Below are 27,971 nucleotides of genomic sequence, written 5' to 3'. Positions count from 1 at the left end.
GTGAAGGAGATCTTTGCTGCGAAAGCCGGCAGGTAGCTCATCATTTAGTCCTAACAGGCAAGTCCTTGGACCCAGATGCAGTCGGCAATTAAATATAGTACATAGCTTATCTATGAGTGATCTCCAAAACTGTAGAATAACAGGGCAGCTCCACAGACAATGAAAAAAGGAACCAACAGCAGACTGACATTTGTTACAGAGATTAGGCAAAGCTGGAAACATTCTGTGTCTCTTCTCAGGTGTAATATAAAGCCTATTTATAAGTTTAAACTGCCTTTCCCAAATAGAATTAGATGCCAAGGCTTTAAAAGGACGACAGCACAACTCATCCCAAGCTTCAGCATCTATAGCGCCTACGTCTGATTCCCATTGGCCCTTGATTTTGTTAGAGTTATCCATTCTAAGATCAGACAGAATGTTATAAATCTTTTTAGTGATACATTTTAGTTGGGTAGTTTTTACCATGAGTGATTCTATAGGAGAAAGACCAAACCCTCCATTAAAATCCTTCAATTTAGAAGTAATATAGTGCTTTACCTGAAAGTACTTCAAAAAATCCTTATTGGTCAGACCAAACTTGCTTTTCAGTTGAGTAAAAGTAAGAAGAGAGTTCTCATGAACAAGATCACCCACTGTATTAATCCCTTTTTGAGACCAGTCCGCAAAACCAGCCCGAAGACCAGGTAAGAAGTCAGGGTTTTCATGAATAGGAGTAAGAAGGGAGAAACAATTATAATATCCTTCCAGGCGCCTGACTTTGCGCCAAATAATGAGCATATTCTTTAGCACCATATTGTCTCGTGTTAGAACTGTGGCTTTACCTGAGGAAATATATAGCAGGTTCCGCAACGGAAGACCCTTTAAAGAAGTGGACTCAGCGCTGAGGTAAATGGAATCCTGATCGTCCATAAACCATTCTGTAAGAAATTTAAACTGTGCAGCCAAGAGGTATTGTAGGAAGGAGGGAGCGGCAAGACCGCCTCTCTGAACAGGCAAACACAGAAAACTGTATCTCAGCCTAGGTCTTTTCTTACGCCATATAAAAGAAATAATTGAACCATTTAATTTCGACAAAACCTTTTTGGACAGAGCAAGCGGTAACATCTGGAATAAATACAAGAGGCGAGGGAGGATATTCATCTTGACCAGATGAATACGACCTAAGAGAGACAGAGGGAGGCTGCACCACCTATCCAAATCGCGATTGATGGTCTGAATTAAAGGGGTGTAGTTCAGACTATACATTTCTTTTAGATTCGGTGAAATCTTTACTCCTAAATAAGTGAAACCGGAGGGAGACCAACGAAAAGGCTGAGAAATGTTTGGATCAACCTCATTCAGAACAGAGAGGGGCATAGCCTCACTTTTAGAAAAATTGATCTTGTAGCCTGAGAAGGAGCCGTATTGGGAAATTAACGCAACTAATCTAGGAATTGAGTGAGCAGGAGAATTTAGAAAAATTAAGACGTCATCTGCATAAAGTGAAATCTTATGTTGAGAATTGTTCAAACAGAGTCCTTCAATAGCAGCATCCTTCCTAATGGCTGTGGCAAGGGGTTCCATAGCCAGGGCGAATAACAAAGGGCTCAGCGGACAGCCCTGCCGACTGCCACGTTCAATACTGAAATTGTCCGACCTATAACCATTGGTAATCACTGCCGAAAGAGGAGAAGTATAAAGGATCTGGATCCATTTAACAAAGTTGTCACCTAAACCAAATTCTTGAAGTGTGAAAAGAAGAAACGGCCATTCCAGACGGTCAAAGGCCTTTTCAGCATCAAGTGAGATGACTAGAGCCTCAGGGTTAAACAAAGATGAGTGCTGAATAATGTTAAGTAGGCGCCTCACGCTATGTGCGGAATACCGCCCCCGTATAAAACCAGTTTGATCATTCTTAACGATCGAAGGTAGTATTGGCTCAAGACGTATAGCTAGGACCTTAGCAAGTATCTTCAAATCAAGATTTAAAACAGATATAGGCCTATAAGAAGCGCATTCTTCAGGAGGTTTCCCCTTCTTCAAAATTAGCGAAATATTAGCCTCCATTAAGGAGGGGGGGAGAGTGCCTGCCTCAAAAGAGGACAGAAGCATCTTATACAGTGGGGAAGTCAGAATCTTACTAAATTTCTTAAAAAATTCCCCCGTGAACCCGTCTGGACCCGGGGCTTTGTTATTTGGAAGCATCTGAATAACTTTCAGAATTTCACTTTGCGTTATAGGTTTACATAAATCATCCCTTTGGATTTCAGTAACTTTAGGTAAATTTAGTCCTAAGAAGAAGTGATGCATACCTTGTTCCAATGTTGATTTAAACTGGGAGGTATATAACTGCTTATAAAAAGTTTTAAAAGTATCATTAATAATTAAATTGTCATATTTAGGTAAACCAGATGAGTCTCTAACACATGGGATATTACAACCAGCACCCTTATTATGAAGAAGATTGGCCAGATAGCGGTTAGGTTTATTAGCAAACTCATATAACCTCTGCCTCATGAAGAAAAGAGATTTCTCAGCCTTTCTTGTCAATAGTGCCTCCAAAGCTGTTTTAACCACCTGAATTTCATTCCTTAATTGCTCTGAAGGTAATTCATTATGTTCAGCTTGCAGTTTGTGCAATTCCAGTTCTAATTTCCGTTGTTCCATCTGATTTTTCCGCTTCTGGCCTGCTGAATATGATATAATCAGCCCACGGGTGTAAGCCTTCAGGGTGTCCCAAAGCAGGCCTGGAGAAACTTCAGGGGTTGCATTAACCTTTAAAAAATGTTCAAGCTGATCATTTAAAAATATTTCGAATTTTGGGTCGTGAATCAAAAAATTGTTAAATCTCCAGGTATGAGACCGAGGGACAGGATTTAGATCACTTAGCTGAACAAAAACCGGCGCATGATCTGATATAATAATATCGCCTATTGTACATCTCAAAATGTTTCCCAACGATTGTTTGGGGGTGAAGACGAGGTCGATTCTACTACTTGTTCTATGAACACCGGAAAAAAAAGTAAATTCTTTATCGTTAGGATGAAGGGTCCGCCAGGTATCAACCAGATCAAGTTCATTACAAGTATCTAAAAGTGCTTTGGCCCTCGTAGACATTTGAATTTGTTTAGGAGGGGATCTGTCCTTAGTTGTAGAAAAATAACAGTTAAAATCACCGGCTATCACAGAATTATCACAAACCCAGTCAGAAAAGGAAGAAAAAGTATGAGCAATAAAGTCGTTAGACTGTACCGGTGGAAAGTAAATATTCAGAAATGACACCGCTTGACCACCTAGGGTGCCCTTTAAGGAAACATATCTACCAGACTTATCACAAATTGTTTGGTCAACTATCAGCGGTAGGTGTTTATGTATTAAAATGGATACACCGCGGCTCTTACTCGTAAAGGAGGAACTAAAAACTTGACCGACCCAATCACGTTTCAGTTTTAGATGCTCCTGAGGAGACAGGTGAGTTTCTTGCAACAAGGCAACATGGACATTCTCCCTCTTAAGAAAACTCAATATTTTTTTCCGTTTGATAGGGTTATGTATACCTCCTACATTCCAGGAACAAACATTTAACACTGAATTATCACTTATCATACAATATTTGAAATAAACATGGAACCACGCTCAGGTGACCAAAGCATAGCTGATATGTAGGGCTCCCAAACACTGCTCCACAACACCAGTGGCAAGTAAAATACACATAGAAAAATAAACGTCCTGCTTTGCTAACAATTAACAAAAAAACTATTCACAAGAAACAGAACCGTCAAGAAACCAATGAGTATGGAGGTCAGACAAAGGTCTCCAACGCCCAGCAGGGGGCGCAAGCAAACTTTCCAACTTGGACATAGAAAGATGCTGGACCAGAGTACGAGTCTTTTCTTAATCAGTAACGTGAAATAGCTGCCCACCCGCAGCTAAAACAAGGATTCGGATTATAAATGGCTAAATAAAATAGTCTATATGTATAGGGTTATTATCTCCGTGCAGACCCGAAAAGAAAAAAGAAAACAAACAGAAAAAATAACAATAATAATAAACAGGAAAAAAGGAAAGGAGGAGACGAGGGATTGGCGAATGCCTCACGTATGGGACCGGAGCACAGATCAACAGTCCGCTGGAGCCACTGAGGATGAGCGCGGTCCCGCCCCTTGAGGCACGTTATCCAGGTAAGCTGAGACTGCTTCTGGAGATCTAAAAGATTTCTCCTGGCCATCGATCTTGATCCTAAGGACAGCCGGGTACATCATGGCGAAGGGGATACCCATTTCCCTGAGGCGTTGTTTGACGTGGTAGAATCCCTGGCGTTTCTTCAGAACAGCGGCGGAGAAGTCCTCGAATATCATAATAGGAATGCCGTTATGAAATAAGGACTGCTTCCTCCTAGCCGCTTGCATGATCCGTGCTTTATCCTGGAAGTTGTGGAGCTTTATGATGACCGCGCGGGGCCGCTGGGCACTGGAAGGGAGGCGTGCAAGCACCCGGTGGCAGCGATCAATTTTAACAGCGCCGCCCTTGAAACTCACAGCCACCAACTCCGGTAACCACGTTTTGAAAAAAGACACAGGGTTGGTACCTTCACTGCCTTCGGGTAGCCCAATAACACGTATGTTACACCGCCGGCTCCTGTTCTCCAAGTCATCAATCTTATCCAAAGCGGCCTCCAGCTTAAGCTCCACTTCAGAAATCTTGGCGCCATATCCCGCTGTAACATCTTCCTGCGTTGATATACGCGCCTCTGCCTCCTTCATTTTAACCTCCAATGCAGAGATGTTAGCTGCGCATGTTTCCAGTCTTTTCAGAACTGGGTCAATCTTCTTCTCAAAGGAGGCCTCCACAGCCTTCAGCACCTCCGCCGATATCCTCTCCACCAATTTGTCGACGTCCATTTGGCCGGGAAGTGGGGACGACTGGGCCTCCGCCATTACCGCTGCAGCATGGTCGCTGAGCGGAGGGTGATTTTCTCCGGATTTGCCCGGTTTTGACCCGAGGTTGAGCTTCTTCTGGGTGCTTGGCATCGTACGAAGTTTAAAAGTCGAAATAAACAGAGACTTTAACCAAATAAGACATATATAAAGGCCTAAACAAATGCCAAGCTGCGGGAGCGGGCGAGAAACACAGCTACTCCGCCATTGACGTCACGTGACCCCCCACTTTTATGATTGTTATAATTATGAATGCATTACATCCCTGTAGCTATTTGAACTGAGAAAAATGCAACGGTGTGTTGCCGTTTAAGAGAGGAAAACAGCTGCTTTCTCTGGTGCATCAGCAAGAACCATCAAAAAAACACTTTCACTGCATTGAGTCATTCTGCAGTCTTCGGTTGGCTTGTCAGTAAAAGCCTAAGGTGAAGTTGAAGATGACAGGAAAGATGAGCAACCAGACCTCAGATGCACCCTCAGACCCATTGTTTTAACGGTGAGGGCGTCTTGTTTTAGGGTGTGAAGAGTAATGAGCAACATGACTGAACATGACATTAAAAAAAATGTACATTAAAGTAATCGTAAGGTTAGACTGCAGAGAGCTGCTTTGCTTCTATCTGCATCTGAACTTCAATCAAAACTGAACGATGCCCAGAAAGTTTTTATGTGAGCAAACTATGTGCTATCCCTCATGTCTTCCTTTGTTCATATAACATTTGGTTTGCGAAAGCCCACAATACAAATCCATGGCCAATGTAGTAAACTGTCGAGTTTGAATAGTCAGGTGGTTTCAGGGTTTCATGTGAACATGACTCACAAACATTTCTTGTAAATAAACGAGGTCCCACTCCAAAAGTTCTTTCCTAAATAAAGAAGCGCAGAGGGCCCATACGTTTGGGTGCATATCTGTGCCAAATGGTATGGAACTAATCTCCACTGAGTTATTTCTCATTAGAGATGGGCCTCTGAGAGGTGCATCGGTGTGTGGACCGTAGACGGGGACAGGGAAGGAACTGTCTGTTCCTGCAGTTGATTTAATGTTGCACAGGAATAACTTTATGACAAATTTAATGCTGTACAAACTACATGGTTAAGTAGAGAAGCACAAGCCCTTTGTGCAAAGCTGCAGTGGAGCTGTACGTGGAAGAATTTTCTCAGTCTTACTGCTGCTGACAGACATACACGCACACACGCATAGACAGACACAGACACACGCCATGCTACTGAGATTTGGTCAAACTCAGTGGAAACCCATGTGCTGATGCATCACTGTTATAGCACTCTGTTGACTGATTAACGTGGAAGTGCAGTAAAGACTTTTGGAAGAAAAAGGGCACACTGATTCAGGGCTTGAGGTTAAGTAGAACCACAAATCAGGCTTGATTTGTATGTTGAAGGTGTGATGAGTAACCCAGAGTTATCTTGCTCTGTTTTTCCACTCCAGTGATCAGAGAGTTTGTCTGTTTAGAGATCGCTAATCTGAACTCTTAGTCATCTTCCTGCCGGGCATAAGGTACGACCCTACCTTGACCTCGAGGGGAGAAAGAGTTGTCAAAAAGCTTTGGCACGTTTTTACATGATGTTCAATCAGTGCAGATATAATGGCACAGTCACGGTAGTAGTCGTAATACAAAGACTCAGAATACGTGGCATTATTTTATCTTTATTTGTTTTAGAGCCATAAAACTCAATGCAATTTATACCATTATTAGTGTTGTGCTATTAAAATTTACATTTCTTTTCCTTTTATCAATAGAATTACAATGTGCTTAACCACAATAATGACAGTGATTAAAAGGAGCGTATAAAACAAAATAAAACCGATCCAATTACAAAAATGTGTCAGCTTTGAGAAGACAAAGCGGAGACAATGGTGATTCGCTAAGGCTGGAGTCACACACTGTTCAGAGGGGGTGTAAAGTGAAAAGGTCCAGTCTCACTTCCTTCCTGTTATTTTTAAAGACATAAATTACCAACATCACACAGCTTCCCTTCTTAATACCTCTGGACTTGTAGAGATTTATTCCTTCTGGATGTTGCTGCCAGTGACTTGCTAGGACTCTTCCGTAGAAGGCTAACGCTTATCAGGCATTTGAGTCATGTACGGCACCGAATGTGCAAAGCATTTAAGGCCCGGGTCTAGTCATACTGAATACCACGAAAGTCACGAATTACTGTGCAAATAAGACATCCTTTAAAGATAATGAACTCTGCTAGAATTGAATAGTGAGATGTATGATTTCAACAACGTCGTCAAACATGAGCCTCTGAACCGCATGTGGCCCTGTCCCAGGAAGTCTGCATCTCCAGTTACTTGTCTGTCTGTAGAGCGAGTGGATCACGTTATTAAAAGTGTGTAGGGTTACTGTGGACAACCTTTTCTTGCGATGACACGTCCTGGAACATGGCAGCAGGTTTTAAACTAGGAATGCAATTTAGAGCCAAGTTTATATTAAACAATATTAAGACAGATGTAAGCATGGCGATATTTTAAACTGTAAGGTATTTATTTGTGTTAATAACTACAGTGTTGTTCTGGCTGAATTTTTTCCTTCCTCAGATGTTTGTTGTCCTAGTGGACCTCCCTGTCCTAGCTCTTGCTGCGTGTGAAGTTTTATGTATGCTGTGAAAATGCTGTGTGACACCAAAAAGGCACCAGACCGCGAGTGCTCACTCTGTCTGGTCTATTCTCTAGAAGGTCTAGAAGTAGCCTTTGTTTGTCCACAGAACTGGCAGAAAACAAACCCACTCCTTCCTCTTGCTCTCTTTCTTTCTCTGTCAGCTGAAGGGATTTGCTCTACAGCTGAGGAGGCAAGCAACAATAATGAATAGGAGCCTCTTGCTCTGTATCCCATCTGTATATGCTCGTCAGTGTGTGTTTCTCACAGTTCATTTAATGGCAGCTCTCTCAGAGTTTGTGTGTGCAGGGTGTATTCAGAGCAATATGTTGTTTCTCCTGTTTGTGTGTTCTAAGTATTGCTGGTCATGTTTTTGTGGTGTGGTTGTGTGCGAGAGTGAGCCTTATTGATGATGCCTTTTTCTTTTTTTGTACATACTAATGTTTTTACACCTATCCCTTCAAGTGAAACTGTGTATACAGCTATAAGATGCTAACAGAGAGTAGCTCTGCATTGGACTGTGTTGCTGTATCTGCAGCAGTGGCAGGCAGGTTTTGCTGAGTCAGAGCGAGTTCACACAGCAGTGATGATTGAGCGTTTAAATCTGCGCTCAACGGTGCCACTCGCTGGCAAACTTTGCAAACTGCATGCAGGGAGAAGGATGGGCAATAGCAGTTGCAGGAAATGTATGCTTTTATTGCTGTCAGTCACAACTCTCCTTTACTGCTCTGTAGAGTTTCCATAACTGATTAAAGCATGTATTGTTTCTTAGCCTTTGCGGTGGCTATTTCCAGCATGACTTTGTATGATGTTAGCAGGAAACATCCTCTGTTCTCTAACTCACTGCAGATGTTTTCTGAGTTGCTCCTACTGTTTTGCTCTCACTATTTCTCTTTTTGGATAGCTTTCATATTTAACCACTGGGGATAATTGCTTCCAATGAGTGCACGATGAAGGGGTTTTCTCTACATTTTCAGTCCATGGAAACGTCAAGTTTGATGCAGTTAAAACACATTACTTTAAAGCAAAGTCAGAATCATCCTGCAAGTCTAGTAACATTACATACCACATGTGTGACTGTCAGCTGATTTTTTTTTTCCACTCACCCCTGATTTCTTTCCATACAGAAAAACTCTACAACTCAACGGGACGGGAGCTGCGGAGAGCCCTCTTTTCCCTCAAGCAGATTTTTCAGGTAATTATTTATTCATTCTAGCTGATGTCTAGTAAGAGCATCTTAAAACTGCACCTCATTCAACCCCCACAGTGCTTCGTGTTTCTCATAATCCTTTTTTCAAAATCTTGTGAATTCTTTGGTCAATTTAAACGCGTTAACATACAAGAAGTCACCGCACACATTCACGCTTGCACTTGGACACATTACTGTTTTCTTGAGACAGAGTTGTGCTGCTGAGAGTCTGCCTTCGTGGCAGCTGTGGAGTGTTCAGGTCTGGTCATACTTCACACTCTGGGCTGGGCTAGCGGGCAGTCGGTCGCAGAGGGGGAGGGATAACTGACAGTTAAATGGAAAAGAGAGCAACAGGCATATTAATATACCTTACTTTTTACACTCGGAGTGTCCCTGTGAGTTATCAGCTGTAGAGAACAGTGACAATTCTTGTAAAATATCTCTGATCGATGTCTTTCTTCCCTACATTCCAGTTCTGTAACACACATGTATGAGTTTAGTAACTGCTGGTCATTCTGTTTCTTTAGTGCACGCCTGTGTGTTTAGGCTGTGCCAAATAACTGGAGTCTCCATCACAGATATATGGTAAATATGTTCTGGAAGCACTTAGACTTCCTCCTGGGGGAGAAGTAGCCCTGACCACCCCACTGTGTTTATTGCTGCTTTCCTCTCGATCCCATCTGAACAGTAGAGCGCATCAGAAAATGTTAAATCCTGCGGATAACCTAATGCTTGGCCTTAAATTATGGAGTCATCGACAGGTGTGAGAGGTGCAGGTGGTTTTGTCATCAAGGACAAAATGTGGGATGAAGTGGAGGAGCCGAAGCAACAGGAATCCATTTGAACAAGCTGCAAACAGATTGCACTTCTCACTGCATCTGCAGCCACTTTTTACTGAATTTGAGAAACTTCTGCTGAGTTGTAACCAGTTGATGATTTGGAATGAGTAAAGTGTGTCAGTAGCTGTTCTCTTACAAGAAATAGTTTTTTTTGCCTGCAGTAAAACAAATATTACAAATGTTGTTTAGTAAATCTTCTTCTTTTTTGCAGGAGGATTAACAAGTGGTTTTACCCACTGTGCGCAGATGAAATTACTATAATTTGCTCACATTAAGTCACCAGCGCCCTTGTTTTTGTGGCATTCATTTAGTTATAATATGATCAAGATAAGATGGACCTTTCTGTAGTGACTATCTGCACTAAACCAAGCGCTGCAGGCCAAAGAGAAAATACATTTTCTTGGGTAAATCGTGCCTTTAAAGTTCAGCATAAATTATCTCACTAGATTCTTGAGCTGATTTTATCACATTACTGTGCTTCTTAAGCTTACTTTTTATTAGCCTTATAGCTAAGTATATAATGCCCAGAATAACTCGATCAATATAATAGTATAAAGTAAAAAATACAGATAAACTGTATATTAAAATGGATGTAGCCACTGTGACATTCATTGTGCTTCAATCACATCATTTAATTTACTTTATTTATCCATCATTTTATTTAAACTTATATAAAAATATGTATGTATCTCACAGAGACAGGGTTTAGTTAGTTAGTGCTGTTTGACATACAAATAAAATGCTAGAGTTTCACTCACCAAAACTGAAGAAGACATTGTTTGGATAGGTTGTTAGTACAGTTACCCACAAGAACGCCACGGTACCTGCCAGATATTTGCATTTAAAATACTTCAAAAGGCACCAACATGAAAAACGAGGTAGAGATGTTGAGTTTGTTAGACATGAAGTCTAGCAGAAAGCTAGTAGCCATACAGTGTCTGCCTGTGTTTGTACCCACATTGCTCAGCATAGGTACCTCTAATTATTCATAACTGTTAAAGTTAATGCAATTAAAACAATGAGTTATTTAAAAATGGCTCCCCAGTTGATATGAAAGGGTGTTAGCTTTTGAGACCAAAACTGTTTTCAGCAAAAGGCTGTAAGCATGTTTGTTTTTGCTATAAATTTGGCCATTTTCACAAAGGCATCTATGAAATCTGAGTTTCATTTGGAGCCATCCTTCAGTGACCATAGAAGCAACTGTCGGGTTTTTAAGTTTAAGCTTCAAACTTTCCTTTTTGACGAGGCTCATAGTTGGGGCTGGATCAGGTGACCCTGAACAATTCTTTAGTTATGCTGCTAAATGCTCAGGCTGCTGGGTTATTTCCCATAGTGCACTAAGTCCCATGCATTTATATGCTGCTACATTTTCTTTTCTCTCCCATAGTTTGTAGGGTTTTTTTGTCTTTTCTTTTCTGATGTTGCCTCTCTCTGGCTGCTGGAGGTTTCTTCCTGTTAAAAGGGAGTTCTTCCTTCCCACTGTCACCAAATGCTTGCTCATATAAGATGCTCTCAATGTTTCATTTCTGGCTTTTTTACCTTCCAATATGAAGTGCCCTCCCGAGGCAACTGCTGTTATGAATGCACACAAAATAAATAAAATGTTTGAGTTTATAATCTTGGATATTTTTCTTTTTCTCTGTTGCCAGGATGACAAAGACCTTGTGCACGAGTTTGTGGTGGCCGAAGGACTCACGTGTTTGATAAAAGTTGGAGCCGAAGCCGACCAGAACTACCAGAATTACATCCTCAGGGGTATGTACGCTGCAGAACCCCCCCCCCCCCCCCCCCCCCATCCCGACCTCAATTTTACAACACAAGGATGTTATTAATCAATCCAGTAACACTTTTCTTTCCATAAACCTATCTACAGCCACATGTGTTTATATAAACTATGTAAATTGATGATTCTGCATGATGACCTTCTCACACTCACACATTTTACCCGTATAAACAAACTCAAATGTGTGCCACAGATAATGTGGATGCTAGGCCAAGTTTAGCAGCTGTTTAATTTATGTCTCCCGTGTTGGTGATGTCAGAGATCATGTGCGTTGAGGTTAAAAGGGGGCAGGGACAGCATGTTTTGGGGATACTAGAGGTCCACAGCTCTCTCTCTCTCTCCAAGGTCACTACCATTTAACAGCCTGCTGTGAGGAGGTGGGTCACACACGCTTAAGTGTCTAATAAAAGTTCTGGCAGGATATTGCAGATCATAAAACTAATTTTCCTCTCCTCCCTCTCATTTTTATTTTCCCTGCTCCTTATTCAGATTGGTTGCACTTCTGTTGATTAAGTTGGACTCTTGACGTCAGTGCTTTATTAGATGTTTGATTTTATATGTAGAACACATAATAAACATGAACTTGTTAGGTTGGATCGAGTCATTGCGGTTAGAAAAAAAACTAAACAAAAACAAAAAAACAATTGTGTAGCTCAGTCATCTCTTCTGTGGTTTCTTTATTAAGCCTCCCCAATAAAAGGTCACAGTGCAGCTGACCCCTGTAATTTGGTTGCACATTTCCAACAGATGTAATCTCCCTTGTGTTTACAAACTAAGCTATGAGCCCAAATGCTTCCTCTCTAATTTTCAAACAGGCCAATGTTGATTTTTTATTTTTCTATTTTTTTGTTACTAAAGAAAAAAAAGTGACAAAAGTACTGATGCCCCCCCCCCCCCCCCCCCGGCAGGTTATAAACATGAACATGACCCCTGCCTAGACGGCCTCTGCAGGCGTGTTGATCTTAAATGTTGGAGGCTTCATCTGAACTTGGCCCCGTCTCTGATTCAGACAGATAAATCACACGGGTTAAATAGCCAAAACATGACAGGCAGATAACAACTGGTTTTTGGAAACTTCAGAGTTTACCACATGCAAGGGATGTTAGTGTCATACAGCTGTGAATGATGAGACCACTTCTCATATCTGTTCACTCCTCCTTATTGTGACATCCATTTTTTTTCTTTAATGTTTGGCAAAGCATGTGGGACTCTTTCCTTTCCTTCGTGTGCTAGTTTATCGCCTCATCTCTGTGGATTGGAGTCCTGCCCCTTTCCCCGTATCTTTACATCAACATGAGAACCTAAACCAAACTAGCACTCTCCCCGAAGCCCGTCTAACCCATTTCAATTTTTGACCTAATTTCTCCTGACCAGCTGAGGAAATGTGGAGTGTAGTAGATCACCCTCCCTCGTGAGCCATGTGTTGGCGAACGCAAGTCGAGCATGTGCTGGAACCCAGATGTACAGGTCAGAAATGAATATAGATCTGGCGGCTTTACTGCTGATGACTTCCAAGAGGAGCTATGTCATAAGGATTCCCAAGAGGGGAGTGAATTATTTGCCTGAAATTTTCACACGTGCACACACAGAGAGGGGAACAGAGGCAGATAGCAAACCAAGAGCAGTAATTGCTTTGGTATCAAACACTGATCACTTCTAATGCTTTTTGCTGTAATGTCTTTCAAGTTGAGCCCAGTAAAGGAAAAAAAAAGAAAAGAAAAAAAAAGGAAAAAGTTGAGAGGAATGTGGCCTTGAACCCTGGTCTGTCTGGTGTGCATTAAAAACCTCCCGACAAAACAATCTTGCTCTCTTTCAAGAATAAATATCAATCTTATGGGTCTTTTGTAGTTGAAAAAGGCACAGTCACACGTGCACACCAGTCTGCTTGCATTTTAGAACAACAGGTCTCCAGCCTTAGCTCTGTGGAACATTGCCTTCATTGTAAATGCTTGTTCCTGCAGCATTCTTAGCAATCTACACCATCTCACTTTGCTCCTTTTCTTAGTTTTTTTTTCTCTTTCCATCTTCTTAAACCCCTGGAGGTGTCTGTGGCGGGTTAGTGCTCCCTCAGTGATGTGAGTGGTTTCTGTGTCTGCCTGGTTGGGGTCTGGCCCCTTTCACGGCCCCTCACACCTGGCTCGGAGGGCTTCCAGACCTGGGCTTTTTTTTTTTTGGACCCAGGGGAAAGCTTGTATGCCCTTATCACCCCATCAGAGGAAAGGGTGTGAGGTCACTGTTTCAGAGGTGCTCGTGCCATCTGGTCTTCCTGTAAATCTTAAAATCAGCTGCAAACACAAGAGAGCCAAAAGGGCAATGAAGGCCTCATTAGGCTCGGTCGGGCTTCTTTCATGCTCATTTATTATCTTTCGAAAGCAGCTCTTGAAATCATAAATCTTTTGTTAATGAAATGAAAATCAGAGCAAAGGTTTCATAGTGTATGTTTCTTTAGTTAGGAATGTAGTTTCTCAAACCAAAAAGGTGTCGTGGGTTTGTCAAATGTTCTTTCTCTGCAGCAGACTTGTTGCAGGTTGGAGAAGTTTGACTTGTAACTCGTGGTTAACATGAATGTATTTTAAACCATATAATTTTTTCAAAACCTATCACAGAGTTAACATGATACATATCACTAATATATGACAAGAACTTCCCAACCAAGCATCAGTATGTGACTAGTTGTTAGTGAGAATGCATTGATTAGAGATGTAGTTGTCAAAAGTGATGTGGCTCTGGAGGTAGCGCGGGTCGTCTACTAATCAGAAGGCTGGTGGTTTGATCCCTTGCCGTCAAAGTGTCCTTGGGCAAGATGCTGAACGCCAAGTTGCTCCTGATGTGTTTATTGGAGCGTGAATGTTAGATAGAAAGCACATAGGTGTAGGAAAACGTGCTTGTGAATGGATGAATGAGGCTTGTTGTCTAAGGCACTTTGAGTACTCAAGCAGAGTAGAATAGTGCTACATAAGAACTGAACTGTAACTTTTGTAGGCCTGCGCTTGACATATGACATTGACTGTAATAAAAAACTGTTACTTAGGAAGCAAAGGGTCCCTGATTCGATGTCAGGAAAAGACACAAATCCCTTTGGGGCTGTGCGTGTTTAATTTGACACAAAAAATCTGCCAAATAAAACAGGTGGAGCTATCACTTGTGAATAAGGGAGCAGCTGAAAGTAGATTTGTCTTCTTCCTCTTCTGTAATTGCTTATTCCTCCTTTGTGGCACTCACACACTGCAGTATATTATGTTACCACACTTTGAGAAGCATGGGTTTCATGAAGACCACATTTATAGTAAAGTCCGAAATGCTAATAAATCAGATGGTGGTTTAGGTCCACCCTAATATGTGCCTTTGTGCCATTCTGACAAAAAACTTTCTTTTCTGTCTTAAAAAGTGCCAAATAAAATACTGAAAGTTGGCACAGTAACTCATCGTTGTTAGTGCTTCCTCAGCCCCAAAATAAAAGCAACTTTTGCAAAAAGGTCAAATAAGTTTCATCGGTAAGCTCAAACTCTTTTTTTTCTTCACTGTGGTTAAAAAAAGATCCCTATGGTACTAATTATCATGAGCAAAACAGGCAGAGGAGTTGGAAGAAAAAATGACAAGGTTTTTCCATTTGTAGAATTTATAGTAAGAACGCTAACAAAAGCAACAACCGTGTTTAATTGGTAACTGTAAAAATGGGAGCGACAGACAGAGAGGGCAGATTAAAGACAAACCAATTACAGTCAACATGAAGTAATTATTCCCTGCTTTGAACGGTTCACTGTTGACATTCCTCGCCATAAGCTTTGTTTTTAGCTACACTTTCTCTGCGTGCACTTCTCCAAGGCCGTGCTATTTCAGCCTGCATGCTGCTGTTGACAAAACATTTGCCATCTGTAAGCACCGGTGGAAACAAATTGGAAGTGAAGCGTTCGTTTTTGATGTATGGGAATTTGGAGAAACAGACTCTTTTTTTTCTCTTTTTTTTGTTTCAACTTCCAGAGCAAGCGAGGATATATATTTGATGGAAAACACATTTGTAAACAGGGCATAACTTATCTCCATACCCAAAAGGCCATCACACACTGAATTATACTGTATATACCTGGGCTTGCATGTTATAACTTAGTCTTGAAAATTTATAGCTCTCAAAGATATGAGTCTAGAAGTATTACCTTATGCTATAAGTTATGCCCATATTTCATTTCATACTTTTATCTCATTCATTTATCGCTTCTATGTCCTGCTACCACTTTAAGATCTCCTGGTTTTAATGACACGGCTGTTATAATCCCACAATGCTGAAGCACCTTGACTTCCTGGTTTCCAGAAGGAAGTGCTCAAAAGGGCCGTGTGGGGAAGATAGATGTGTTCTAGTCAAGTATTTCATTACCTCTTAAACTGTCTAGGACCCCCCCCCCCCCCCCCCCCCCCCCCCCCCCCCCCAATACAGCACACAGATCAGCTTTTAGAGCCACACAGCAGGAACTTTAGTGGCCCGCCGTTTCCACAAAGTGCACCTGAAACACAAGAGCCTTTTGTTCAAATTTTAAGTGTCTGTAGTAGCAATGGCTTTAAATTTTATATGTGACACACTAGCAAGACAGCGCATTAAGCAACGTGTATGTGCAACGGTTTTCATCTGCGTGTCACAATCCAAAACGCTTCACCGTAAACAAAGGTGAGAGCAGCCAGCTTCATTTATGTACTCTGCACTTTGTAGCTGAATGGGCGGCTGTGGTGTCGAGCTGGAATGGAAACCTGTAGTTAAGAAAAATCACCATAGGAATAATCTAAGTTTTATATACAGTATTTGACTGGGCTATGATTTTAAGTTGGCCATATTAGGGATATTGGCTGCCACTGACATCAATGAGAGCCAAGAGTAGAAAAAAATCTGTTGGAAACCGAGGGTTAGAGCAGCCTTTAACCAGACAGATCGATAGATTGATATGTTAAGAGAAAGTTCTTATGTATCTTAAGTGCAAAACAAAACAACAGCAGTACATTTTTTAATACTGATCCAGACTAAGGAGACTTTCAGTAGTCCTAAATTTAGATTCTGTTTTGATTGTTATGAGTGAAAACCCAGGCATAGCAGCAGTGCTCTTCTTCAAGCTCTTCTTGGAAACAGTGCGTATTGTGTTGTCTGGATTGCTGTGCTGGAGGGAGACCTTTATGATGGCCCGTCGTCTGGATAAACATTTCCATTTTGTCTGTACCAAGCTGTGTGGATTTGTGCGAATGTATCAATATACTGCATGTGCTGGTTATTACAGGTGTAATCGTTTCCTTGTTAGTGTGATCGTGCAAGAATGACATTTAAAAGAAGATAAAGTCATGCTTTGTTAATTTTTCTCTAGGGTAAAGGGAATTCGAGAGGGCCTTGCGGGAACTGCTGACACACATATGTAGACAAGAGCGAGAAGGGGATCTCACGGAATGCCCTTGTTGTACCAATAGAAACTTGAACTCCTGGTTTGTAATGAGATCCCATGGGAACACGTGCATGTTTTCCACCCAATCTCATGCAGCTTTTTGAAAAGCCACTGCTCCTGCTGCCCTCTCAGTGCAAATCTTTTCAATCTGAAAAGCACTCACTCACTGAAACACACATAGACATTGTGGTGACGTGGATGTTCATTCATGCATACTTGGAGCTTAAGTCTGCAGGTTATGGTCGTAATTCAATTTAGTTCAGTTCATTGTTATTTTTATAGCACAACAACTTCACAACAACTGTAACCTCAAGGCATGTTATATTGTTAACTAAAGATGACACCCTTTGGCCAAGCACTTAGTGACAGTGGGAAGGAAAAACTCTCTTTTAACAGGAATAAACCTCTGGTGGAATGATGCTCGGGGAGGGACAGCCATCTGTTATCACTGGTTAGGGGATGAGGGGATGGAGACAGGATAAGATACACACTGTGGAAAAGAGCCAGAGATTATTAATAACTAATGATTAAATGTAATTATGGTTTATAAAAACAAGGAGATGGAAAATAGGTGAGTGGAAAAGAAATCCTAATTGCATCATTTGAAGCCCCCAGGGTAACAAAGGGATGGTTCAGGCCACTGAGACACAGCCAATGAAGTCCCACCTACAAAGAATATTAAACATTATGGCTGTCCATTGAACTTGTATTAGGTGAATGTCCCTCTTTGTCAGTCCCCTTGGCAAGCAAAAAGAAAAACATTTTAAAGCTGCTGTTTCGTGGGATAGAACAACCTCATTTTTAAATGCTGCCAAAATTGGAAAAACCGAGCCTTTAATAAGATGTGCAATATCAGGCACCATCAACAGGAAGAATAGGAAACATTTTGTCACTGATCAAATGTCAAATATCTAAATGTCAGTTTTAAGTTCCTGCAACTTAAGCTAAGGCATTTACACAACATCCAACTTGCATTACTGTAGTGGAATGTGGTTAATTTAGGAAATCGAGTAATGTTATGTTTGCAAGTGCCTTATTCAGCTACAACAGCTTGCTAAGACACATATTACAGTTGGTTTCAACCAGCTAGCTAAACATTGATATGAAATCTAATGTTCTGTGGTGGCTGCAAGCATTTTGTTATTTTTTGAGCTCTCACTTGCATCTTAGTTTATGTTTTCCCCTCAGCTGAATGTAGTTTTCAGATATTTGGCATATCCTGAATCAATAAAAGTGTCTGATCGTGAACTGAAAGACCAAAGCCCCACAAAAAAAATCTAAATAGTTGTAGTTGGTAGTAACAGGGTTTGGTAGTCTAGAAAAAGCTAATAATATTTTTATGCCTTGGTGCTGGTGATAAAATGTTGGTGGTCAAAGGCCAAGGACACTGTGACCTTTCATGTATCCAATCCTGGTTAATGTGAGATGTCAGGTACAGCTGGAGGAAATTTTATTACATCTGGGACAAATTTCCAGTAAGACAAGAGCTGATTGGGGTTTCGGTGGCTCAAGGTCGGTGTCGCTCTGACCTCACAAACCAGTTTTTATCCATAACTCAAGAAATCATATGCTAATTATAACAATATTGTACACAAATGTCTTATAAAGTAAAGTGATAAAACATAATTTATCCAAAGGTTGAAAGCTCGAGTCTGGATCGACGCCGACGTAAACAGCAAGTCGACTGGTTGGCAGAGGCATACAACCCTGAGGCTGTAATCCTAGTCATGTGTTATATAGCTTCAGTACCTGCCTAAAAATCTGGTCCTCTGGGATGATGGGAATAACTTCATGTGGTCAGTGGAAATTTAGGAAATGAGTGTTACGCATGATTTCATCCCACAGCCTCTCAACTCTTTCTGCTCCACTGGCATCATTTTGGTTTTTTGCTTCCAGCATGTTCTCTATAAATTAAATCACCAATGTTTAAACTGACATACTGAGTCACATACTCAAATATACACAAGCAAATACTCCATAGACTGCTTGACACTGTGTTGAAAATACTAACACTACCTACATTTACCATTTACCTACACAAACACAGCAGCATGTCATCACGTGTTGGGGTTAAACTCGAAACCTTCTTCCGACCGGATGTGTCCCACTCTGTTCTTCCTCTGTGTCAGACCCCTCCGGCCCTCACGTGAGCAGACGGCTTACATCTGAACCCACTTCACCCCACCTGCCTGACCTATATTCTGACTCCCCTTATTCTTCTTACCTACATCTGTAGAAGTTTTTAGCCTGAGCAGACCCACTGGCAGCAGAGTTACAATCCCATCCAAGAGCCTGTTTTACGGTAACAGAATTCAGTATACAAGCCAATTATATTATAAGAATGTTTGATTTAGTTCATTTCTCAAGCTCTCATTTTATCATCTGTGACCTTGCTGTCTAAGGTACATAAACTCTAATTTGGAAAAAAAAAATCCTTTGCAGTTATGCAGCACGCAGGCACATAGATTGAAATCGTCAGTGTTTCACAGCTTTAAGGCTGATTTTTGTAAGCTGACTGTCTTTTGGGACTGAATTCAGTATGCGACTGGCCAGAACCAGACTCAATCACACTACTATGCTCTGAGGAGCAGTAAGAATTTACCACAGCTCATCTTTCAGTTCACTTTACAAGAGGGTGGATGTAACGCAGCAGCTTGTTGCCAAAGTCTTTCCCATTTGGATGCGGTGCAGAAATCATCTGTTGGACTTCTTCCAGTTGTTCATTGTCCTAAAATCATTTGATAAAATTTATTTGGTGCAGTAGCCCTTCTACTCTCTCAGCTGTTCAAGTACAAAGAGGTGAGCAGTAGAACAGAAAGTGATACCACATTTAGCTTGTTTATTCTCCTCATAATGTTGTAGGAGATTTTGCCCTGCTCAGCACTGCAGTGGGTCTGCGGTGCCTGTGGAGCTTGCTCAGCCAAATACTGGAGAGGCGCTCTGCGTTACTTCATGCTATTGTTCCATTAGGCCTGTTTGTTTGTCTTCAGGGAATTTGTTTGGGTTTAGGCCCACAGTAAATTTTGTCAAATGCTGGCAGACATTTATTCAGGTCTGAAAATGGAAGCGTCCCCCTGTTGTTTTACTGTATGGGGTTCAAATAAGTAAGTCTGGTAGTTCAGGTAAGTCTGGCAGTTGGCTCAGTGATTGGAATTAGTCTGGCTTTAATGGTCTGGGTTATTAGCTGACTAACAAATGTCTTTGTCCAGTACAGTAGAGCTGAGTAATAAACTTTTTATGGCAGACAGACTCTAAGTCAGGACTGAGCTAGAGATATGGATGCAGAAATGAGAAATAATAACAGTAATCAATCAGACTGTAACTTAATCATTAACTGAAATTCATTCTTTATAATATACTTTGCAAAGAACTGTGTGTTAACAAATTTTACCAAAACTATGATGCTGGAGATTGAACCCAGGACCTCATACATGCAAAGCATGCGCTCTACCACTGAGCTACTTTTTTCTGTCAAAAAAAAGTGTTGAACTTGAATTCATATTGTATACGTTGTATATAGAAGGGCTTTGTGAAGAGCAATTATTACTTTTTTCTAATGAGAAAAGAAAAAACAAGAACACACCTTGTGAATATGTACAGATGAAGTTTTAAAAAAAATTATGTTTCAAGCTAAACCTGAGCCTACACCTCTTTAATTTTTTTATGAAAGTTTTATTTTGATGTGACACTTCTTCATTACAGATGTAGGTGGTTCACAACAACAAAAAAGTTATTTAAGTTATTTATTAAATCTATGCTATCTATACTATTAAGTTATTTATTTAATCACTAATTAATTTGGTTAAACAGGTTTTTACTGCTACGTTTGTTTTATACCCATCTGTCTCATCACAACTGATCACAGAGTGGTGAAAGCAGAGTCGAGGACAGCTTGATGAGCTTGCTGGTCTACTGTCATCAGTATGGCGTCAAAGAGCAGAGGGTTATCCAAAATATACATCCACGAACAACCAGATAATGTTGTTTGCCTTTCAGCTCCCAGTGTCATGCTAGCTTCCAGAGACACTGGGCAAGCATTGCTTTCCTGCTTTGCTTGCCCTGATGAAACATTTATGGTATAGAAAAAGTAAGATTTTTTTTTGCCATGCTAGCTATAGAAGATTACCTTCATGGATGGATGTCCTCTTAACTTAAAAAAAAAAAAAAAAAATCTGCATTCACTGCTGCCAGTGAACTGTATGTTAAGAATTGATGCAACTAAATTGATATGTGAGATATGTGTATATATTTTTAATCAGAAAATCTTGTTGGTTCCCATGAACTGACTATGAACTCATTTAACCAGTCTGTTCTGGTATCTGAGAAAGGATGTCTCAGCTGCTAGTTTAAAGAATTATTGGATACAACTTGATGCTAATATTGTATATTATCTTTTCCATTAGAGTTAGAAGGAACAATAAATCACTGTATTAGTGTGCAGTATCCCTCGTTCTCTCAGTCAGATATCCTTTCGTTTGTGACATCGACATTCATAACAACATAGTGATGTTCAAATAACTCAGATCAAGGCTGCAAGGTAAAATCTCACTAACCAACTTTATTGATCCAGCCATTTCCTCACCCCCCTTGTCCAATTCAGGTTACGCTTAGGGCAGAAAAAAACAGATTTTGATTGTTTTAAAGACTTGGGAAAGTGGAAACAAGCCATAAACAAAATACTTGCATGATACCAGTTTCTTAAAATGAGCAGATAAGCAATCTCATTTTCCCGTGGGTGAAAACAGATTCCATAAAGTTTAGAGCCGAGTTCCATAGATTCATTGCTACTAGACCTTTTCAATGAGTCACGTGATCCACTGTTGATAAACTGTTGATTGTTGCTACTTTTAATATGCACTTAGATCTTTTATTTTAACTTATCATCCAATAAATATGTAAAACCATCTTAGGTTGCTCCAAATAAACCCTTTATACAAATTTGCTGGAAATGCTCCTGATTTGTTTATGAGTCACTGTCAATAAAGATAACAGGAAAAATAGTGGCTTTGCAAGTCTGTATTCAGTAATAATCTCCATAACTCTGTGAATACTAAAATCTGACAAAGTAGAAAATCAATTTAGATTAAAAAAAAAAAAAAACCTTTGTCAGGCCTTGCAGTATACAGCGATCCAGGTACAGTGGGTACAGGGAAGTACACCTCAGAAATCTAAGCGCAGCATCTGGCTAATGCACAGAATGCAAGATAAGAGTCTCCATGTTGCACTGTAGGGGCTAAAGATTTGGCCCCATTCCCAGTCCTGGTAAAATAAATGTTGCACACTGACAGACAGTTTGGCTGACCCAGTTTAGATAAATTCCAAAATGTAAATGAAACCAACGGGGCAGAGTGGTAAGTGGGAGAGAAGTGGACAATTTTTTACTGTAAACAGAAAGTTGTTCATTTGATTTCTTGCATCCTTATAGATAAAGTTGTCTTTTTAAAAAACATATACGTCAGCTGGCTTGCATTGGTGCTGACTTCACAGACCTCAGACTGCTTCTCACCTCGGCAGTGGTCACGGAGCAGCCCTTCCTGCACATTCCTGGGGCTGTGGAAGATAATTGCTGTGGTTTATGAGAGGGAGAGGCCCTGAAGAAACACTTCCACCAGACTTCAGTTGTTTGATTTTGTACTTCTCTCAGAATTTGAGACACAGGAGCAGGGTCTGTCTCCTCCAGTCTCCTAGTCTGTGGTTCCCTGTTGCAACTCTGTGTCGTCCAAATGTTCTACTCACTCTTAAGGCAGTTGCATGTTGAAATAAATTGAGTGTAAGAGTGCTACACCGATGACAGGCTGCTCACTCGACACTTCAAAGTTTCTTTAAAGCTGTCCTTTTTACCCTGGCTGTCCTTTTCCCCAGTGGCATGCATCTTAACTCTAATCACTGTGCTTTGAAGGGAGCTCATTGTCTGCAAGCATCTTATTACGTGACATACAGTACATACAAAGGGAGTTAGCAGTGTTATTGTTGCGCTTTGTGTGAGGTATGGTAAAGCTGCTCATGATTATATAAATGGAGGCCCACATTGTTGGCCCCAAATCAGTGCTTGAGAGTGGAGAGAGTCCTTTACAGACTCTGGACTCACATGTTCCTCTTATTAACCCTCTTCTAAAGTTATAGATGACTGTCTGTTGTACAGTTTAAAAACAACCCTGGGTTTTGGGCCAACACTTAGGGAAGTATGGCAAACGTTCATCCCAGTTTCAAAGCTTAAAACTGTAAGAAGCAGGCAGCCTAATTCTTAAAGGGCCGTTAAATGACTAGTTAAAGCAAAGTGTGTGTAAATCGCTTTCATTTGCAGTCCGCATACGTGATTGTTTGGAGAGTAATTAAATGTATCCCTTTAACTGTTTTGACCAGAATATGAAGGTTTCCCATAATGACAGGTAATTTAATTTTTTTTCTAAACAGTTACAGTATCATTTTACCTAACCATTCGGTCTTTGCGGTTTTTGGATTTGTAGTCAAATCGTACATCAAGAGGCCGCTGGCAATGAATAATTTCATGAAGCAGCAGTTTTAATGAATGTGAGAAAAAAGGTAATGGCTGTGTGTTTTCTGGCGCCACACAACGGTTCAAGTAACATATCATTTCCATATCTTAACTGTTCGCTAAATTAAATTCAAATATGATATTTATTCTGATTGTTTTTTGCGCGGTTGACTGCTTGAGTGACTGGCTCTCAATAGCAGAGATGTCAGACTTGTTTTGCACAGTGGGCCACATACAGCCCAGTTTGATGTTAAGTGGGCCGGACCAATTAAATTGAGCTTTATTTATATAGCGTCAAATCCCAACAACTGTCACCTCAAGGTGTAACCAATGAAACACCTCCATCTATCAAATCAAAGATTTTTACCTACACATTTAAAACCTGAGATATCGTAACATACAGTGGCTTGCAAAAGTATTCGGCCCCCTTGAACTTTCCCACATTTTGTCACATTACAGCCACAAACATGAATCAGTTTTATTGGAATTCCACGTGAAAGACCAATACAAAGTGGTGTACACGTGAGAAGTGGAATGAAATTCATACATGATTCCAAACATTTTTTACAAATAAATAACTGAAAAGTGGGGTGTGCGTAATTATTCAGCCCCCTTTGGTCTGAGTGCAGTCAGTTGCCCATAGACATTGCCTGATGAGTGCTAATGACTAAATAGAGTGCACCAGTGTGTAATCTAATGTCAGTACAAATACAGCTGCTCTGTGACGGCTGCAGAGGTTGTCTAAGAGAATATTGGGAGCAACAACACCATGAAGTCCAAAGAACACACCAGACAGATCAGGGATAAAGTTATTGAGAAATTTAAAGCAGGCTTAGGCTACAAAAAGATTTCCCAAGCCTTGAACATCCTACGGAGCACTGTTCAAGCGATCATTCAGAAATGGAAGGAGTATGGCACAACTGTAAACCTACCAAGACAAGGACGTCCACCTAAACTCACTGGCCGAACAACGAGAGCGCTGATCAGAAATGCAGCCAAGAGGCCCATGGTGACTCTGGACGAGCTGCAGAGATCTACAGCTCAGGTGGGGGAACTATTAGTTGTGCACTGCACAAAGTTGGCCTTTATGGAAGGGTGGCAAGAAGAAAGCCATTGCTAACAGGAAACCATAAGAAGTCCCGTTTGCAGTTTGCCACAAGCCATGTGGGGGACACAGCAAACATGTGGAAGAAGGTGCTCTGGTCAGATGAGACCAAAATGGAACTTTTTGGCCAAAATGCAAAACGCTATGTGTGGTGGAAAACTAACACTGCACATCACTCTGAACACACCATCCCCACTGTCAAATATGGTGGTGGCAGCATCATGCTCTGGGGGTGCTTCTCTTCAGCAGGGACAGGGAAGCTGGTCAGAGTTGATGGGAAGATGGATGGAGCCAAATACAGGGCAATCTTGGAAGAAAACCTCTTGGAGTCTGCAAAAGACTTGAGACTGGGGCGGAGGTTCACCTTCCAGCAGGACAACGACCACAAACATAAAGCCAGGGCAACAAGAGAGTAGTTTAAAACAAAACATATCCATGTGTTAGAATGGCCCAGTCAAAGTCCAGATCTAAATCCAATCAAGAATCTGTGGCAAGATCTGAAAACTGCTGTTCACAAACACTGTCCATCTAATCTGACTGAGCTGGAGCTGTTTTACAAAGAAGAATGGGCAAGAATTTCAGTCTCTAGATGTGCAAAGCTGGTAGAGACATACCCTGGCATGTCTGACTGGCAGCTGTAATTGCAGCAAAAGGTGTTTCTACAAAGTGCTGACTCAGGGGGCTGAATAATTACGCATACCCCACTTTTTAGTTATTTATTTGTAAAAAAAAAATGTTTGGAATCATGTATGATTTTTGTTTCAGTTCTCACGTGTACACTACTTTGTATTGGTCTTTCACGTGAAATTCCAATAAAATTGATTCATGTTTGTGGCTGTAATGTGACAAAATGTGGAAAAGTTCAAGGGGGGCAAATACTTTTGCAAGCCACTGTAAGAAAAAGAAGTGTAATTTCAACCACACCAGTCACTCAATCACAAATTTCTAAGGTAGATAGTGGGGAAAAAAATGGTAACTTTTCTCTCATTCAATTGTTTTCTTTTTTCTCTTAATCACGTCAATGTAGTATGAATGTCGTAAAAGCTGTAAAACGTAGCAAAATACAGTTAAAAGTGTAAAATATATGCCTTCCTTCACATTTTCCACAGCCATGCAGTGAGGCTGGTTTGGAGTCTTTGCCGGGCCGATTCTGGCCTTATGTTTGGCACCTCTGTTCTATAGGCTAAAACCTTTAAATGTTGCCTTATGATAACATGTCAGCGTGATCTAAAAGCCAGCTCGCTTTGTGGTGGATAGATAAAGTCTCATCTGTCAGCAACTGAACATTCGTGTTGCGTAATGACACTTAAAAGTCTCATTAAAGACGCGTGTTTTCAGTGGAATTCCTTAAAAGCACATTGCACTAAGGCAGATACCGTACACAGGTGCACGCGAGAGATAAGTCTGTGCAGTGATGATATTGCAGGTCTGCTAAAGCCACACAGCTCTTTAAAGTTGAGGCTGTTTTGTGTTTGTATAAAAATTGTATAAATTGTATAAAAAAATTGTATAAAAAAATAATAAACAAAACATTATTTTGTACTCTGTGCTCACAGTGTGCTGTAAATAATCTCTTTAAAGCTGTCTGGTGGGATAGTTACAGAGGGTTTCTCTCTGGCCTGCACTGACCGATAGAGTCAATCGCTTTTTTAAAAAACACATTCTATTGTGGTCTGCTGTGACACAACGCCCAGAGCTCGCAGTGGGAAAGGACCATTTCTCTGTTCTGACATGTTGCGAGTACTTAACCCCGATTGATAAAAGATGCACTGTCGCCACCGCTGCTTGCTGCCGCTGCAGTACGCCGACAGCAAGCACATACACACAGACACACACAGGGCCTGTCCACCCACACGCTCTCACACATCATGTACACACAGCAGCTGCACCTGGGAATTTTGGCCTATCAACTGCATATTCGCAATTTTCATGCCGCTCTAGAAGACTGCATGAAGAAATTTATTTGTACATAACAGAAAGTGCAGCCTGTCATCATAACATGTTATAGGAAAGTGATGTAAACATACAAAGAAGAGATTAGATCAAAATCTGTGAATGTATACAGTTTCAAAGCACCTGTTTCTCTGCTTTTTTGTCACAGCTGCTAATATATCTGATCACTTTTATATATATGATCCTTCTGAATAAAAAACACCAATGGCTTGACTTATTGAGAATATTCTCCAATGTATGATTACCTCCCAACACTCTAACTTCTGCCAAGAAACAGTCAAACAGGCTCTCCAAAAATGTTCCACTTTTAATGCGTCACGTGCTCTTCCCCCCGTGTCAGCTAATGTATCATGTAAAGTTTCTGTGGGTTCAAACTGAACTCATCATGTTGTGGTCTTCTGTATGAAAGCATTACTTCTACATGTGTGGACTTCCTCTGAGATGCTGCTTTAAAAACAAAACAAAAACACCCACCACATTTTAAATGGTGCTTTTGTCTGTTCCACTCATGTCCTGTAATGTTTATCTCCCTTCCCCCATCTCCTTAAACAGAAGCCCTACACTTTTACTGCCCCCCACTGAGATCCCTTGGCTCTGATTATGTTCTTATTTATGTATCCTGTTACAGATAGAAGTCATGTCAGCTTCCATTGAGGCACTCTGCTCAGTTATACTGCCCCCAGTTGTGTCCACTAACTTGAGAGTTGAATGTGGACAAGTGATGTTTTTGTTTTTTTAAGATCTTCACCTAATTGTTGAGATTTTAAATTTTCACAGCAACTCCAGTTTGCATGTACAGTTCATATATAATTACTACTACATTTACTACAATTACTACATATATAATACTAGAGTGTTGGAAGATCATTGTCTTATTTCACCAAAATAAAAAAGAATTAGAGAATGTGTGAATAATACAGGGGGAAATGATCTGATAGTGTACGTTTTTGGTCTTATATACAGTGCTGTGCACAAGTCTTGAGCCACCCCTCATTTCTTGATAGCTCGCTTGGAAGGAGGCAGATTTTCTTGTATTTTTTTTTTTTTTTTTTTTGTCATCTTGAACAAGTTTTCCAGGTTTTCTGAATGTTTTCAAAGCTTTTCTTCAACCATTTTCAAACCAGTCCTCATACCCGACCAGAGCAATGATTTTTGTTCGTTAAGCCACTTAATATCAACATATGAATCATTCAAGCATAAGGAAGGCAACCAGCTCAAGAGGTGAAACAGTGTTTTGCCTATGCATGACATTTTTAAATGGTATCTTCAGCAGAAGTGAATGTTTCAGTGGAAGGATGGCTGTCAAGAAGTCATTCTTAATGGAGGAAAATGGGTAGAAAAGCCTGAGGTATGCCAAATTACACAAGAACTCAACTGAAGGTCAGTGTCAGAAGTCTTATAGAGTGATGCATTGTCAACAGTATTTACAGAGGAGGAATTATGAATGCAGAAAATTGCCATCATATTTTAGTCCACTATGAAATACCATCTGGTAAGATCCTGATTGGCAGAAGCTTCATTCTTGTCGCGACAATGATCCCAAACACACTGCCAATGCAGTAAAAGCAGAGTCATGGTTTGGCCTCGCCAGCCCCCCTCCACATTATCGAAGCACGCTGGGATCATCTTGACAGAGAACAGATTGAAAAGCAGCC

At 40.8% G+C, this 27,971-nt stretch overlaps 1 protein-coding gene across 5 annotated transcripts in view; it reads left to right on the top strand.

Annotated features, from left to right (window-relative positions):
• The window catches only part of fhod3b (formin homology 2 domain containing 3b), a 96,207-nt gene that overhangs the window by 47,186 nt on the left and 21,050 nt on the right, over positions 1-27,971 (top strand). For all 5 annotated transcript variants that reach the window (XM_006801430.2, XM_087848141.1, XM_087848140.1 and 2 more), the window contains exons 4-5: positions 8,662-8,729; positions 11,212-11,317. In XM_006801430.2, coding sequence (XP_006801493.2) covers positions 8,662-8,729; positions 11,212-11,317 — 174 coding nt within the window. The remainder of the gene's footprint in view (positions 1-8,661; positions 8,730-11,211; positions 11,318-27,971) is intronic.

This window comes from Neolamprologus brichardi, chromosome 11, assembly GCF_056152115.1.
Source record: "Neolamprologus brichardi isolate AB-2024 chromosome 11, ASM5615211v1, whole genome shotgun sequence".
NCBI classification, from domain to species: domain Eukaryota; kingdom Metazoa; phylum Chordata; class Actinopteri; order Cichliformes; family Cichlidae; genus Neolamprologus; species Neolamprologus brichardi.
This window is presented reverse-complemented; position numbering and strand designations above follow the sequence as displayed.